Below are 16779 nucleotides of genomic sequence, written 5' to 3' on the forward strand. Positions count from 1 at the left end.
TGCTCGGCGTCAAGGCCGAGCCCGCGGCGGAGACGCCGCTCGGCCGGCGCACTCGCAGCGCCGGCATCGTCATCAATGAGGGTGGCCAGCGCGCCTCCTCGTCGGCTCCTCCTCCGCGCTTCGTCAAGCCAAAGACGGAGCCGGGGCTCGCGCCGGTGAAGGCAGAGCCGGGGCTCGCCGCCGTGAAGACGGAGCACGGCGAGGTCGAGCGCCACGACGACGCGGCCCTTGAATGGGCACGCCAGGACTCCCTCAAGATGGCGAGGGAGCGTCAGTGCGCCGCCCTGCAGCGCTTCGCGGAGCACCACCGGGGCCGCGACGAAGGAGGAGTCGTCATCGACGACGACGACGACGACGCGCCGCCGCCGCCACCAGTCCGCCATGGCGACGCCGGGTCCAGCAGGGGCGCCCGCGTCAAGGAGGAGAAGGCCGACGACGGCGACTACTCGTTGTTCAGCCAGTTTCTTTTAGATTAGTTTATTATATATTTGCTATGTAATGAAAATCGGCGAACTTTGTCGAAATATATGCCCAAGTTGGCCGAAATTTGTCGTGTTTAGCCGAACTTCGCCGAATTGTGCCGAAATTTGCTATACATTTTTAATTTTTAAACACGCCTGGGGGCGGCTCTGGGGCCGGCGGCTGGGGACCAACTCGCCCCCAGGCCCATTTTTTGCGCCGGCTCACCCCCAGGCGGCGATTTTAGGCACCCCCTGGGGGGCCAACGGCTGGAGATGCTCTTATATAGGAAAAAAACTAAATTGCATGATGTACTTTTTACTGAAGAGTTGTGTTTATACAACTAAAGTGAAGAGCAAAACAAACACCGCTCCTCAGTTAAATTCTAAATAGTTGCAGAGAAAATTTACATGTTGAACTATTACTAAAAATGCTGAAATTCATGTATATATCTGGGTTCACTAAAGAAGGAGAGAAGTTTATCGAAGTTCTTATTTTGAGGTGGTTCAGTAAAGCATCATCATTATGTGTTTTGGCGTGTTTGTTCACCCATTTCAATTGATGGGTAGTCTATATTGAAATATCCAAAACATCTTATAATAATGAATGGAGGGAGCAGTGAGTAAAGAATTTGACGGCATTTACTTGTATAAACTCATCATTATTGTGCTTAAACTAGCAAAAATGTTACTATATTTTACTCAAATAGAGTTTACATGCGATACAAAGGAGCAACATTTCATCAATAGTATTATCATAAGGTATAACCTATTATTGTCAATGCACACAGGAAGATATTGTTTGATTCGACCTTGCAACAAAGGTAGGGAGGCGCAAAAGTAATATTTGATCTTACGAGGGAAATTTTAAAAAAAATTCAAATGATGCTACAAAAGCATCCCATCAAGGCCCCTAGTTAGGGCTCTGAATATGTTTGTTTTGGAGGCCCGAATATAAAAAAACACACACCTTCCACTAGAGCCCTACTCAAGCCCTCACCATAGGAGGGCCCTTACCCTTCCCTTGAACCCTGGGGAACAGCGGATGTCCGTGCATGCTCATCTTGAACTGCCAATGGGGCGCCTCATGTCGTCGTCTCTCGACCATGACATCGTGCTTCAGAATGCCTCTATCGTCGCCTCTATGCTCACTAGATGAGAAAATTGATAGATGGGATAAAAAATGTAAGAATTGAGCCAGTAATAAACGGGTCCGATGCATCAAACAAAGGACTGATAAACTGGTGCTATGGAGGCAGTTTTTTTAGGGTCGGGAAATAGGGGCAACCCCATTCAGCCTCTAGGAGTTGTAGAACGAGGGCTAGTAATGGAGATACTCCAAGCCATTACGGAACGACTATGCAAAAGTAACAACCATTTTGAATTCTTGGTTCTCACAAGACACTAGCTAATTGCCCATGCGTTGCAAAAGGGGCATGATGTTCTAGTGATCCTCTCATCCAACGCTCGATGATGCTTTTTCATAATTAACGTGATCCTTCCATCCAAATAATGGCACCTTTCATAATTAACGCGATCCTCCCATCCAGCGCTCGATGACACTTTAAATAATTAACGTGATTCTCCCATCAAAAGAATGATACTCTGCATAATTAATGTGATCCTCTCATTCAAAGAATGTTATTGTCCATAATTACATAAATCGACAAACATATATACGAAATCAAACTAAAGCACGACGTATCATCACGACCGTAGACTCCCTTTAATAGTAGATATCCGACCAAACATGGTCCCGGCTCTACGTGAACCCCTCAATGACTAATAATACATCTCCTGCTCTAGAGATGGAGCTGATATGTTTTTTTTTGCGGGAGAAATACTTGTATTACTCAAAAATCAAGTCTTTACAATCATCTTTAACAATTTCTAAAACCTCAGGAGGACCGGACTGAATCTAGGTCAGAGTTCTACCCTCCCTTCTCCCGAAGGCAGCTAGACAATCACTAGCTTTATTTTGCACTCGCGACACATGAGTAATACAAGTAGATCGAAGACTTAAGAGATACCTAATCTCATTAATAAGGGAAGCATAAACGGAACGATCCTGTCCAGCACAAGTGATCATGGCCACCGCTTCCGAAGAATCCATCTCAATGGCAATGGGAAGATTTGACCTCTGAATGGATATAGATAACCCCTCCATACACGCGCACAACTCCGCTTCCAAAGCATCTCTGCAAGAATATAGAACTCTGCGGGCTGAAAAGATATGTTAGCTGAAGTAAAACTTTTTCCTCCACATGATTAGGTTTGTAGTGAAAGATAATCTGCAATTTTATGACAATGCGTGTCTTCACTGAGCAAAAATATGTTTCCATGGGAAGAAAATCAGGATCTCACATGGACATGCGTGCAGCGTGATCAGTCGGATAAACGCTAACGTGTTACACATTGACAGAGTAAACTTGTGCTAAAACCAAACACACCAGCAGTTAACAATCTAGTACTAACAAATTACAGCCCACAAAGGGGCCGCGCTTGCGTGCTCCTCCCCTCTCCTGCCCTAGAAAAAACAGCTTTTGTTTAGTGCGCCCCCTCGCAGAAAAACACATGACGGGAAGAATAAAAAAGCACGGTACCATCAACCATACTCCGACTCGTTGTATGGCTTCTAGAGGCTCCCTCCCGTCTGTGTGTATATGTATAGCGCGGGCGGCCTGATCCCTCCCCAACATCCATCCCCCGCCGCTGTCAAATCCTGGATCGAGCCCTTGCCTGCCGTCTAGAGCCTCGCTTCGCCGCACGGCACAAAAAGGGGAGCGCCAGCCCGCCCAGCCGCGCTGCCCTCCTCCCCTCCACACGTCTCTCTGCCCCTCCCACCCCCACCCCCACCCCCACCCCCATCCTCACCCCCGCCGCCGACGCAGCTCGTCCCTCCTCCCTCGTCCCCTCTTCTCCCGCCAATCCGCGCTTCCCCGGCCCGCCCCTGCCCTACGCGCTCGGCGCCGCCCCGACCTTCCCTGCTCTGCGCAGCGCAGGTACGGCTCTGGTTGCTTCGCCCGAGGCGCGGAGTGGGTTTGTCTGTGTCCGCGTGGGTTTGATCTGAGTGGTTTGGTTCGGTGCGCGCAGGTGGTTGATTGATTCATGGCCGCCAGCGTGCGGGAAGGTGCGGCGGCGGCGGCTGCGGGGCACGTGGTGGACGATTACGATGTCTCGGACGGCGAGATGGACGTGGACGTCGAGGCCGGCAGCGAGCTCCAGCACGCCGGCGGGGCCGGCGATGGCGACCGGAGGGACGGCGAGGGCGACGACGAGTACGCGCTGGTCGGTAACCACGTTCCTTTGGGTTTGGTGTCGCGGTGGCGTTGGTGGTTCCGCTGCTTGTTTTCTCCGAATCGCGAATCTGATCCCACAACCCCTGCAGTTCCGCTTTCAGTTATCTAATTGATTGATTGATAGGTTGTCGAGGTTTCTTTCTCTTTATAGTATGATTCGAAGTCGAGCGTGATATTGTTTAGGGCGTTCAGGAGTTTATTGTCAGTGGCTCCTCGTTAGTGCAGCAGCTGGTTCTTCAGAATAAAAAAAAATCATGGGCACAATTAGGAGGTTCACCCTGAAATCCGATTGCGGAGGCAAGTTCGCAGTGCCGAGGTTTCAGCTCAGTTTTCTAGCATGTTTACCACTTGTACCCGGTGGGTGAGAGTTATCCGTTTTATAAGTTAAAAGGTCGCAGTAGTTTGCTATGCTACCACAAAGTAGAGAAACATAACTTGCCATCAACAAAAGAACCAGTATATATTCTAAAAAAGAACCACTATATTATGCGAGGGGCGCAATCACTCGTTTTAAACATGCGTGTGTCGCGAGAGGAACCTTAGTCCAGTGATTATACTCAAAAGGGTGCGGAAAGGCTACTTTTAGACCGGGGCTAGTTTACAGTGCTGATATTTCCTCTCTTAGTCTTTTGTTGCTGAATTCAATATTTATGATAAAGAGGCGACTTGATGTCAATGGTGCTTGTGGAGCAGAAGATTGGTATTGCCCAATCATCCAGCTCAAGTTTGCTACTTGTGTTTATCTCCAGCCAATAATGATCTGGCTTACCATTCCCTGTAACGTCGTTTTCACAAATCACAAGTGGCGTACACTGCATAATTTTCAATGCCCCACTTTGCCAGGCGTTGTAGATGCGATGTTTCAGTGCCTTTTGAATTGGCTAAGACCAAAGAGCATAAAACATGGCTTTCTACTAGAAAAAAAAGGACCTGTGTCTTTGGCCTTGTTGATTATTCAACTGCTGAATAAAAATTAGCGCATGGGGCCGCCATGTTTTGGCGTATGCATGAGAACTATTTATGTGGCCGTACCTGAGTCTATCTAATCATCAGGATCACGACATGGTTGAATAAATTGTGAGTGATGTAGCTCATTAAGGATAAATAATTGCTTTAAAAGTACTTTGTGTGATTTTTTTTGCCCTTTTGATATTTTAAAAGCTTGGCGAAATTATAATACTGTTCAGGCCTATTAGTTTCCGGTGCTTATATAAAAATATCTTAGTATTAAGCTAAAGCGTATTGATATTTGACTATTTTCTACAGCTCACTAGGATAACTGACACATCAGCAGCTGAAGCAAGGGCAGGAAAGGATATACAAGGTATACCATGGGAGAGGTTACAAATCACCAGGCAGGATTACAGAAAAGCTAGGTTGGAACAGTACAAGAACTATGAGAACTTCCCTCAGTCCGGAGAGCTCATGGATAAGGTCTTAATTAATATCAATTGTATCTGTCAATGTTTACTCTATTTTCTAGATGATTAAATTTCCTAAAAGGATCCTCTGAAATGTTAATAGTTGTGCAAGCAAGTGGAGAGCAGCAGCAAGTACTATGAATTTCAATACAACACTCGGATAGTGAAACCCTCAATTCTCCATTTTCAGGTGAGTTGTGATCTGTCTTCTGTTTAATGCAGGATTTGTAGTATGGCATACTTATTACATCCGTTAGCATTATGTTATATGGACTTCCATTTTCCTTCTTTCGCATTAGCATTTATTGTGCTTTCTTTGCAAAGTTCTGTGTCTTATCTGTATCCATATCAGCAAGAAGTCTGAAAAGATAACTTAGTTTCCTTTTTTATGGGATCTCTGGTTTAAGGGTTCCACTAGAATGGTTTAACTTTATAAATTGTACTGCAGCTTTGAATTAAATGCTGCAGTGGTTACACAGAGTTTCACATGGAACTGTTAAAGGAGTATAACCCTGAAAATGGGCAATGGAGGTTATTGTGGATTTATAAAGCACTGATTGATTTGGAACATAGCTGGATATCTGTATCAATTATGTTAACTCAGCTCAAGGCCGGTGATGCAAATACAAAGTTATTCCACCTCCGTGCAATGGGCGGCAGCGCAAAAATCATATTCCTTTCCTCCATTCGGGCACCTCTGTGGTATCTGATCATAGAGATAAAGCTGATTTGCTCCTCAACCACTTCTGTTTGCTTCCTGGCACGAGTGAGGGCAGACCCTTCCAACTTGATGGTGATTTTATAGGTGGCCATTAAGGATATGCCTTCTGAAAAAATCCCTGGCTCTGTCGGTTTTATAGGTTTATTCTCCAAGAAGTGCTGGAGCATTAAGTTCGACCTCCTGAGTGCTCTTAACCAGTCGTTTGCAGTTAATGTCCAACACTGGATTTGCTGAACACTGCTCACGTTGCGCTTATGCTGAAGAAATTGCTGGCCTGCTGATTATAAACCGACCAGTTTATTGCAAAGCATCACGAAGATTCTCAGAAAATTGCTTGCCCTACACCTTGCCTCTGAGCTGAATGAACTCTTCTCTCCATGTCAGAGTGCTTTCCTTAAGAGATGCATCCAGGGCAATTTCCTACATGTACAGAACCTGATTCACACCTAAATCAGACCGAATCAAAGCCTGCCCTCTTCCTCAAGCTGGATATTGCAAAAGCCTTTGATTCGGTCTGATTTAGGTGTTTTTCTAGTGAGTCCTGTAATGCTCCTAGATGGCGTATTTTTTTAAAGCCTTTGATTCTGTCGGTTTCAAGGCGCAGTTTGGATTCGGGCAGAAGTGGAGAGATCTTATTGCCGTATCTTTGGCTTCCACCTCTTCCTGCGTCCTCAACGGTGTACCTGGCATTCCTTTCCTGCATTGACTACCTCCACCAGGGTGACCCTTTGTCGCCTCTCCTATTCTTGATATTGCCATCGAGCCGTTGAAGATCCTCAAAAGGGTGACGAACGATGGAATTCTGAGTCAGCTGTCCAGCCGCCATGCAAGGTTCCGTGTTAGTATCTGTGCTGATGATGTCGCCTTGTTCATCAACCCTGTGAGAAGCGATGTGGATGCCCTGCACTCTGTTCTTGCTGCTTTTGGTGACGTTTCTGGCCTGCGCACAAGTTTCTCAGAATCAACTTCATTCCATATCCACTGCTCCAACCTGGATATCAATGACACTTTGGCATCCTTCTTGCGTGATCTGGGCTCCCTGCCCTGTTCCTATCTCGGGCTGCCTAGTACTAGGAAACCCAGTAAAATTCAGATCCAACCTGTCCTCGACATTGGCTGCTAAGCTTGTGGGATGGAAAGGAAAGCTTATGACTAAGGCAGGTTGTCTGGCTTTGATAAACTCTGTTCTCACCTCCATCACCACCTACTTTATGACCATTTTCCAGCCAAGCAAGTGGGGTTTCAAGCGTTTTGACAAAATCGGACGCAGCTTCCTCTGGTCTGGTGATGAGGAGGCAAGGGAGCTCAATTTGCTCTTGCCTAAGCAATTCGGAGGGTATTAAAAATCTGGAAAGACCGCTAAGTTCTGGACTGATAGTTGGCTTAACGGTGTGTCTCCCAAACCTTGGCCCCTGGCCTGTTCATACTGGCCCGGAGGAAAAAAACTTACTGTTGCAGAGGGGCTTTATGAGGACGCTGGATGAAGGGACTTCAAAGATCAAACTCTGAACAAGACCTTCACTCCTTTGTCCAGTAATTGTACCAGCTGCAATCTACTCCATCTGTTCCTAAATATTAAGTCTTTTTAGAGATTTCTATATGGACTACATATAGACGTATTTTAGAGTGTAGATTCACTCATTTTGCTCTGTATGTAGTCCATATTAGAATCTCTAAAAAGACTTATATTTAGGAACAGATGGAGTATCAATCTTTGCCAACAATCGGATTCAATTCTCTGGAAATGGACTGAAGATAATACCAACACCGCCTCCTCAGCTTTCTTTATCAATTGCACGGCATGATTCCAAGGCCTGAGCTCTCCAGAATCTGGCAACTCAAGATGAAGCCCAAGGTGATTTTTTTTGGCTATCTGGTATCTGCACCGAATTGGCTACTAACGGTGGATCACCTGCAAGCCCGGGGTTGGCCACATGATGATTGGTGTGCCCGGCGCGACCAAATTCTTGAACCTGCGGTGCACCTATTCTGTCTGTGCCCTTTCGCTAGGAAAGTCTGGCACCTGACCTGTCACAAGCACCCGAACCTGAGGCCTAGGATTTCTAATCTTCAGCGCTTGATGTCATCTTGGTGAAGCGCTTTAGCTTCTGGTCCTAAGAAGGCTGCAGTGACGGCGTCTTACGCTGCTTGGCATATCTGAATGAGGGCAATAAAATTATGTTCTCCAACCAAACCCTTAATCCACACCAGGTTGGTTGCCTCATGGAGGAAAGCCTCCAGTCTGTGACTTGCCCATTGCACAAAGGCAGTGTCTATCCCTTGTACATGCAGCACACTTGTTTAGCAATTGGTCTCTCCGACTCTTGTGCTCTTGCACCTGTACATACACTCTTCGCTTAATCTATAATGCAGCAGCAGAACTCCTGCCAGTTACAGTAAAAAATGATGTAAACTCAATGTGTTTGTCTGCATTGCATTATATCTGCCTCATTCTCTACTGAAGATCAGGCCAATTAGATGTATCTATTCATATGATTCTTAATGCTGCTCAGACTGACCAACCTTTTTTTTCCTTGTAGCTTCGGAATTTGTTATGGGCAACTTCAAAGCATGATGTTTATTTCATGTCGAATTCCACAGTAGGCCACTGGTCGTCATTGTCTCACAAAATGACAGATGTTCTTGATTTCTCAGGGCATGTTGCTCCAGCAAAGGTTTTCCTCTTTTAAAGTTCCTGGTGCTTCCTTCTGATCAGTTATTCTTATTTTTTCTCCCAAGTTTGACGTTCTGTTTGTTGATTTATACCGATCATGCAAGTAACCTATATTAATTTGTTGGTTACACAGAAACACCCTGGCTGTGCACTAGAAGGGTTTACTGGCGTTCAAGTTAGCACACTTGCAGTAAATGAGGGTTTATTGGTCGCTGGTGGTTTTCAAGGAGAACTAGTTTGCAAGGTAAGGTGTTAGGCAGTGTTACTATTACTGTAACCTCCACTTGAATTCTGTATCTGCTGCATTTTGTTTGCTTCCAATTTTCTTCTATTTGTGCTAAGTATTTTATATCGGAAGTTACAAAATGGTCAGAAACCATCCTTATGGCCTGTTTGAAATAAAGGTTTTAGTTATATTTTATAGGAATATAATCCTCTAGAAAGTTTTCCTATGAAGTTCTTTTTGTGATTGTTGGATTAGCTTTGAAAAAAATCCTATATGAACTCTTCCTTCAGCTTTGGAGAGTTCGAAACATCTAGTCAACCTCATGTTTTCAGTAACAAGTTCAACCTCTTCTCTCTCTAGTCAAGAAGTATTTGCCTATAAAGTTCAGGTGGAGCTTCCAGACAGATATTTTAACTCCCGTAAAAAATCCAGGAGACATGATATCCAATTCCTGTGGTTTAACTATTTTTACGTCTTCCCACTCTGCATTCTAAACTGGTCATATCTCCCTTCTGCTGTTAGGCTGACATATACTCCCTTAGTATATAGGCAGCAGAGTAGGAATGAGAAACAAAAGAGACACTGCATAAGGGAGTACTCCCTCCGTCCCACAATATAAGACGTTTTTGCAAGCTGTTTTGACTTACAAAAACGTCTTATATTATGGGACGGAGGGAGTAGTATATAGGCAGCAGACTGCCCTTAGTTTCTCTTTAATCGAAATCATGAATAGCAGGCTGACATGCTCTGCATTTCTGTGTCTTTATGCAGAGTCTAGGAGAACGTGATGTTAAGTTCTGCACAAGGACTACTTTGAGCGACAATGCTATCACAAATGCTATGGATATACACAGATCTACAAGGTAAAAAGTTCACTTGCAGACCTCGCATCTGAAGTTGTAGATATTGTTATAGAAATCTGAAGGTTTGCAAAATACTCATGCAGTGGAAGCTTGCGCATTACGGTATCGAATAATGATTCTGGTGTTCGTGAATTCGACATGGAAAGATTTCAGCTCTTGAATCACTTCCGTTTTAACTGGCCAGTGAATGTAAGTTCTATCTCTTCAAGATCACATAAAGATTTCATATTGTACCTTTCTTAACTGTTCCCCTTACCTGTTGTTCCCCCAATGACAGCACACATCCGTGAGCCCGGACAAGAAACTTTTGGCAGTAGTTGGAGATGACCGGGACGCTCTTCTTGTTGATTCACGAAATGGCAAGGTATTTGGCTAGTATATGCTTGTTATCAGCCATTGTCTTTTGTAGGTACCTCAGATTTTATTATGTTGGTTTAATAATTATATTATTGGCTCCTTGCATTACTAGTAAAGTGAGATGTAAGCACCTTAATTATATTTATGACTGCATTGAAAGGGTTTCTTGGTGTATGTTTTTCTTCTTCTTGGACTTCCATTCCTACTGTGGAGAATGATGTAAATGCATCAGTGTTGCTTGTTTCCATGCATAGGGCACTAGTCATCAGATTCTCCATTACCTTTCCCCCTGCAAGATTTTGCCAGTCGTTTGTTTTTGTAAAAAATAAATATCATGGGACATACTATTGTGGTGCCAATGCCTATTTTGAAACGCCGGGGCTTTCAATCATAAATCAACTATGCTGGTGATCCTCTTTGGAAAGATCAAAGTGGGGTCAGGGGCTTGGAAATTTGCGACAGATAAGATTTGGTGCAAATGATGTCCTAGTTTTTCTTTTGCATTTCGCCATTCAATCACTTCTATTTTTCACTTTTTTACAGGCCTCTGCCCTCCATGTTTCATCTTTATCGATAGAATAGGCAAAGCTCATGCTCTTTTGTAAAGTAAAAAAACTATTTTGAAGGCATTATCCTGACTGTGTTGTGTTATCTGGACAGAGACATCAGTATTCAATTTAACTTTCCTGTGTGCAGGTAACTTCTACCTTAGTTGGCCATCTGGACTACTCATTTGCCTCAGCGTGGCACCCGGATGGTGTCACCTTCGCAACCGGGAACCAGGACAAGACCTGCCGGGTCTGGGACATCCGGAACCCATCGACCTCCCTCGCGGTCCTGAGGGGCAACATCGGCGCGATCCGGTGCATCCGCTACTCCTCGGACGGGCGGTTCCTTCTCTTCTCCGAGCCCGCCGACTTTGTGCACGTCTACAGCGCCGCCGAGTGCTACCGTAAGCGGCAGGAGATCGACTTCTTCGGCGAGATCTCGGGGATCTCGCTCAGCCCGGATGACGAGTCCCTGTTTGTGGGGGTGTGCGACCGCGTCTACGCCAGCCTGCTGAATTACAGGATGGTACACGCCAACGGGTACCTGGACTCGTACATGTAGAGGAATAAAACCTTTGTGTTTGATGTGAAAGAAAGAGCGCCAGAACTGCTGAAAATTTGAAGATCTCGCTCGGCCCGGGCGACGAGCCCCTGTCGTTCGAGGGGGCGAGATATGTCAGCGTGCTCCATTACAGGATAGTCCAGGTGTGCCTTCGGGCACCTGGACTCTGTACATGTAGAGAAAGAAAGCTTGGTGCTAAGTTTAGTGTGTTCGTGTAAAGGAAGAGCGGAATTGCTTAAAATCTGCCGAACAGTAACTTTTAAGGAGATCAGTATGGAATTTATACCAACTTCACTTTCCGAACGCAAACTGACTCGCGTTTGAGTGAGCTGAGCTGAGGTTGGGTTAGCTCGTACTCTACATAAAGTATGTATAGTTTGAAGCGTCTTCAGTTAGAGTAAGGATGCAACTGTGCATTCCAGGAATTATTCCGTCAGTGTACGTGAATCGTTTTCTCTCTGGAGACGGGCTACTAGAAGCCCTAGCCGCCACCAGGAGAGCCGAGCCTTCCGGTGCCGTCTTCTGGCGGCTCACCTCTGCTGACGACCTCTCGGTAGTCGGTGGTCGATCCCGCGCGTGCGGATCGTTTACGTTTTAGGGCCCTAGTAGCTTAGGTTTTCGGTTGTTTCTTAGCTTCGTAGAGTTGTGTCTTCGGCATCCGCCGTTGCGACTGCATGCTCTAGCGTTGGAGTTGAGCTTGGGAGGTAGTTTAGGAGCAGATGCAGATTGTGGTTTGTATTGAGAGCATCTGGAAGATTGTGTGTTGGATTCATGGTTGATGCCTCATGGGTATGATTTTCTCTTCTGGCCTTAGTCGTGTGAGGGTTGTCATATCTGGAGCTCGATGGCGTGTATAAATTTTTGTTAAAAAGGACCACCTGTCCAATGAAATTGCCAGAAAAAACTTCCTCTAAATAGCCAACACCTGCCGCCACGTGCGGAGGCGGCAGCCCCTGCCTGCCGCCACTGGACCAGGCGGCGTGCGCCGCGTAACAGATTTTCGGCCGAGCGCAGGAGCTGGAACAGAACGGGTGACAGGAGGTGGGTCCCGCCGCCTTTGGGAGTGGCGGCATCTTCTTTTTGGCCTGACAGACGATTAGACGGCGCACGGCATCTCCTCTGTATATATAAATATTTAAAAGAAAGAGCATGCATCTATGCGACGTGGTGTACACGAACTAGAAATCTGGCTAGCTTTTATACGTGCATATCTACTATCTAGCCCTCTTTTGGTGATTATTTCTCTTAGATCAAAGTATAAAACTTCAATCTCGCCGTTACCGGCCCCTCCTCCTTTGCCCCTTCCCTCGCCGCCGCCGGTGGTCCTTGCCGGACGAAGTGCCGGCATGGCTGGGCGGCGGCGGGGCCGCCCCACCTCTCCTTCCCCTCCCTCGCTCCCCACGCTACTCCTCCTGAACCCTAGCGCCTGAGATGCGCCGCCGCCGGTTGTCCTTACCCTCCGTCGTCCAGCTCGGGTGGCCGCCGGCCTGGAGTTCGCTGCCCGCGGCGAGGTAGGACCGCAGCTGGCCACGCCCGTCGTGCGGGGCTACTATCCCTCCAGGTCGTCCCTACGCACATCCGGCTGGAGGTCGGGTCGCTGATCCAAAGAGGCTACGACTACGGGGGCTGGCCGCTACTGCCGGTCCAAGGAGGATGGGGCTGGTTGCCGGCGGGATCTCATGTCTCCCAAATACAATCGGCCAGGCGGTGGCCCTCATGGTCTTCACGTGAATACTCTGTCTTACCTGTGATCAATCCTCTTTGATCTAGCCATTGGTGAGTTCCGGACATCTCCTTTGAAGGAAGACAAGAACTAGCGTATATGACGCTCTTTAGACACCTTAATTGGATAAGGGTCGGTCGTGTACACCCGTAATATCAGCACAACCAGCTTAACCGAGGTATCGCGAAGCTTTGTTTTTGTTGACACCTAGGAACATGTCTGCTTCAAGATTTTCAAGGAATCAACACATGCGGAGAATGCCATGGTGTGATTGGAGGATATGCAAGTAGCGAAAGTGGGGTATTGAATGCGATGAAGACTTTGCTTCACATGCAGTTGTTCAGAGTTGGCTTGCCACCACTGTATTCTCCACAATGAACTCTACAAATAGAGTCTAATATTGAATATACTCTTTCTTTCATAAATTTCTAGCAATACGTGGGACCCATACATCATAGAGTAGCTCATTGCTAAACCAATGCATGTGTCAACGCGGGTGACACGCAACTGCCGAAAGCCACCGAAATCACCAGCTGGTGGTGTCCCGTCGGGCGCGCAGCAACAGCAGCACCTGCCGCCAGCGGACCTGGCGGCAGCAACACGTGGCCCGAGCTGCCGCCTCAGGCAGTGGCGGCGGGGCCCACCTCGTGTCTCCCGTTCCGTTCCAGCTCTCGCTCAGCCAAAAAATAAGTTACGCGACACCTGCCGCCTGGCGCCAGGGCTGGCTGCCTTCGCACACGGCGGCAGGTGCCACGTGTCGGCTGGCGCGCCTGCCGCCACGGCCGAGGGGGTCTTTTTTGTTAGTTTTATCTAAAGGGGGTCTTTTCTGGCAATTCCGTCGTGCAGGTGGTTCTTTTTGACAAAAAACCGGCGTGTACAAGGTGCTTGCCCGGCTAGATTCTTTCAACGACGATGGCTTCACTTTCGAGAAGCTACTTTGAAGGTCCACATAGATGCATATCAGCAATAGAGCCGCATCGAGCTCGTGTGAAGGGGTGATTCAATCCATTTTCCTTTGGTGGCTGTGGCGGTGGTGCCGGAGGCAGGTGACAGGTGTGGGAGTTATGTTCAAGGGATTCGTCGATCTTTGGTTGTAGGTTTCTTGGCCGATGATTCTTTGTGCAGATGTTAACGTTCCGAGATGGCAAATATTCGGAGATGACTATGAAAACACCTCTCTGGATCCTCGAATTGAAAGAGAGATTGAGAGGGATCAAGAATCCTAATTCTCAACTATCTTTCTAATTTTGTTAAATCGGTGTATATCTTGACCTTTGTTCTATGAATAAAACATGTATTACTATAAAAAATACCGTGCATTCCACTAAGCCCTACACTACACTAGTTGATTCTCGATATACTTGTATGCGGGTTTTCGCCGGCTCTTGCTTGCATCCCTCTGGTTTGAGCTGCTCTCCCTTGCCTGATACCTAGCGTATCTGGGGCCATTTCCATGCCAAACATTTTATTTTGAGATTTCGGGGATCCGTTTATGCCGCTACCCCCTCTATACCAAAATACTTGTAGTTGGATAAACTTGTACTAGTTTCCATCAGATACAAGTATTTCGGTACAGAGGTAGTATCTTAAAATTAAGGCACAACTAATTAATCTAATCACCTTACTTTGGCAGGATCTTAAGGGTGAGCAAGACCAAACAAGTCGAATTGAGTAGCTAGCAACAGTTGATGTGAAATCCCTACTCAATATCCATCAATTTTCTTGGTCAAACATAGACATGTTTGACTTTTAGAAAACAAAATATGCATTGCATTCTGGAACAAAGAGAGTATATGAGACAATTTCCTATAACCTTTCCAATCAGTTCCACCAGACACCTGTACGACTAGAGCTTCTCACTGCCCTATGATGGCATTCTCTTTTCTGAGATGGTTATGTGGAGCAAGCAAGGCATGCTTGAGAACTATATAAGAGGTTTCTAATCCTTATTTGTGCTCTATGAGGGGCGGGGGGTTCCAAAATTCGGTCGTCGTCCCTGCCCTCTACCGTCGCAAGGTACGAGCCTTTGCATCACCAGATCAAGGGCTCAGATTTGCCTGATGCGAGTCCCTTAGGCTGACAGGCATGGTCTAGACTCCCTCTAGTGGGGTGGAAGAGCGAGGTGTTGCACCATATGGGCTGGCTTATCATGGGTTTGGACGTGTTTCACATGTGGCCGGATTATGAAGCTCACAAGTTAGCTAGGCATGCTTTATAGCTGGCTCGGGGACCTCACATTTGGTTAGGCCAACCCTATTGTATCCCCAAGGTGATTGATCAATAAAAGCTTGGATGATTATGCTAGAAAAACTGAGATCGGATGCGTCGGGGTTGTCGTTCTCTCCTTCCTACCCGAAATACCACATGGGAAACCCTATAGTTGCGTCTTTCCGGATCAGACGATAGCAGTGCTGTAAGCTATGCTTGGCCACGTGTTCCCTATTGGCAACATCGTCTTGGAGATGGTTCTCACCTAAGGGACCTTCGTGGCAGTTGTTGCCTGTTGGATGCAGTTTGTGTGACAATGATGATGGTAATGAGTGAGTTCGGGGTTGCAACAAGGTTGTGGTACTCTCTTCGACATTTGGCAGGATCGTGGTGGTATGTTTGTAGCCAAGGAGTCGGAACTGCAGTGGCGGGGTTCGGATGGTGACTGTTGACAAGTGAGGTGGTCTAGCTCGGCGACCCTTCAAGGCACCAAACTTGCATATTTATCTCTCATGGCTTGGTATTCAGACTTAGGGCTAGTTCTTTTGAGGCTTATAATTGGCTGTTGAAATAAGTTGCCTCCCCCCTAGCTTATTCTAGAAGCCATTAAGGGTTAACTAGTAGGCTTTTAAAATAAAACTTTAGTTTAGACTTCTATAGAATAAGTTGCGGAGGTGCCAGCTTATTTCCCATAGCCAGCTATAAGCCCCCCAACAAGACTGGCCCTTTGTTGTCGTTGACGCATGTGGTTGACTGTTTGGAATTGATCCATGTGTGACGTACACGGTGAGAGCTTTATCGATGATCATTAAAAGTGAAGTCAGAGTTACAGACGAGTGATGATGATGACACTTGTTGGCAACCTCGGCCGTGGTGTTTCTTCTCGACGGTGTGCGCGAGGTCTTTATTCATAGCCAGTTCATAATGGTGGTGCCCCTATTGGCTGTCACCGTGACGGCCGGTGTGTTCTTAACACTCCACCGTAATTAACCCGTATGCTAACTAACCTTCGTAAATTTTTATAAGATGTTTTAGATCATTATTTTAGTGATTAAAATGTCTTGTAGAAGTTTATAGAGGAGTACATCGACCGATGCTTTTGCCTCTGAGTTCGAAAAAGAACTCGTAGGGACCAGAGAGAAAGAAAGAAAAAGGTTGTGTTTTCAACTCGCCTAGGGGAAGCATATATAGTATAATCGAAACAAAGAAACCAACATTTTCTAGTAGACCACGCTAACAAAACTAGAAAAGGCCCTAGAGAGCAGTCGCGATGCGCCGGCGAACCATGGGCGGCAACAGCTACCGTGCCGATGCGGCGGCGCTCTGGTTGAGGATGGATTTGATGCGCTCCAGCTTGAGCTCCTCCCGGAACTGCCGGATGAACCGCTCGGCCCGCGCGTTCACCTCCGCCTTCTCTTCTACCTTCGCGTACGCGTGCCGCTCGACGATCTTCGCCTCCTTCGCCGGCTCCCGCTTCCTCGGCCTCTCCGTCGTAGCACCCTTGGCGGCGGCCGTGGCTGGCGTTGGCTCCAGCTCCGGCGCGTGTCGCTGCCGGGCCACTACTGCAGTGCATGCGTCTCCCAAGCATCTGGACATCTCCGTCCGTGTCTCCGCTTCCGCTGCTGCGGCATCAGGAGCAGCCAGTGTCGACGGGGCCATGGTCGCCGGCAGGGCTGGCTCCGGCTTCAGCACCTGCCCGACCTCCTCTCCTCCCTGTTC

The 16779-nt window shown here is 47.1% G+C and overlaps 1 protein-coding gene across 1 annotated transcript; it reads left to right on the plus strand.

Moving 5' to 3' along the window:
• The first annotated feature begins 3070 nt into the window (after positions 1-3070).
• LOC109771025 (uncharacterized WD repeat-containing protein C2A9.03) lies at positions 3071-11438 on the plus strand. The gene is made up of 10 exons (XM_020329743.4): positions 3071-3460; positions 3552-3746; positions 5024-5191; positions 5282-5368; positions 8440-8574; positions 8707-8817; positions 9571-9662; positions 9746-9851; positions 9940-10026; positions 10716-11438. Exons 2-10 carry the CDS (start codon positions 3567-3569, stop codon positions 11127-11129), a joined length of 1380 nt encoding a protein of 459 aa, XP_020185332.1. The 5' UTR covers positions 3071-3460; positions 3552-3566; the 3' UTR covers positions 11130-11438.
• The last annotated feature ends 5341 nt before the right edge of the window (positions 11439-16779 follow it).

Source organism: Aegilops tauschii, chromosome 7, assembly GCF_002575655.3.
Source record: "Aegilops tauschii subsp. strangulata cultivar AL8/78 chromosome 7, Aet v6.0, whole genome shotgun sequence".
In the NCBI taxonomy this organism is placed as follows: domain Eukaryota; kingdom Viridiplantae; phylum Streptophyta; class Magnoliopsida; order Poales; family Poaceae; genus Aegilops; species Aegilops tauschii.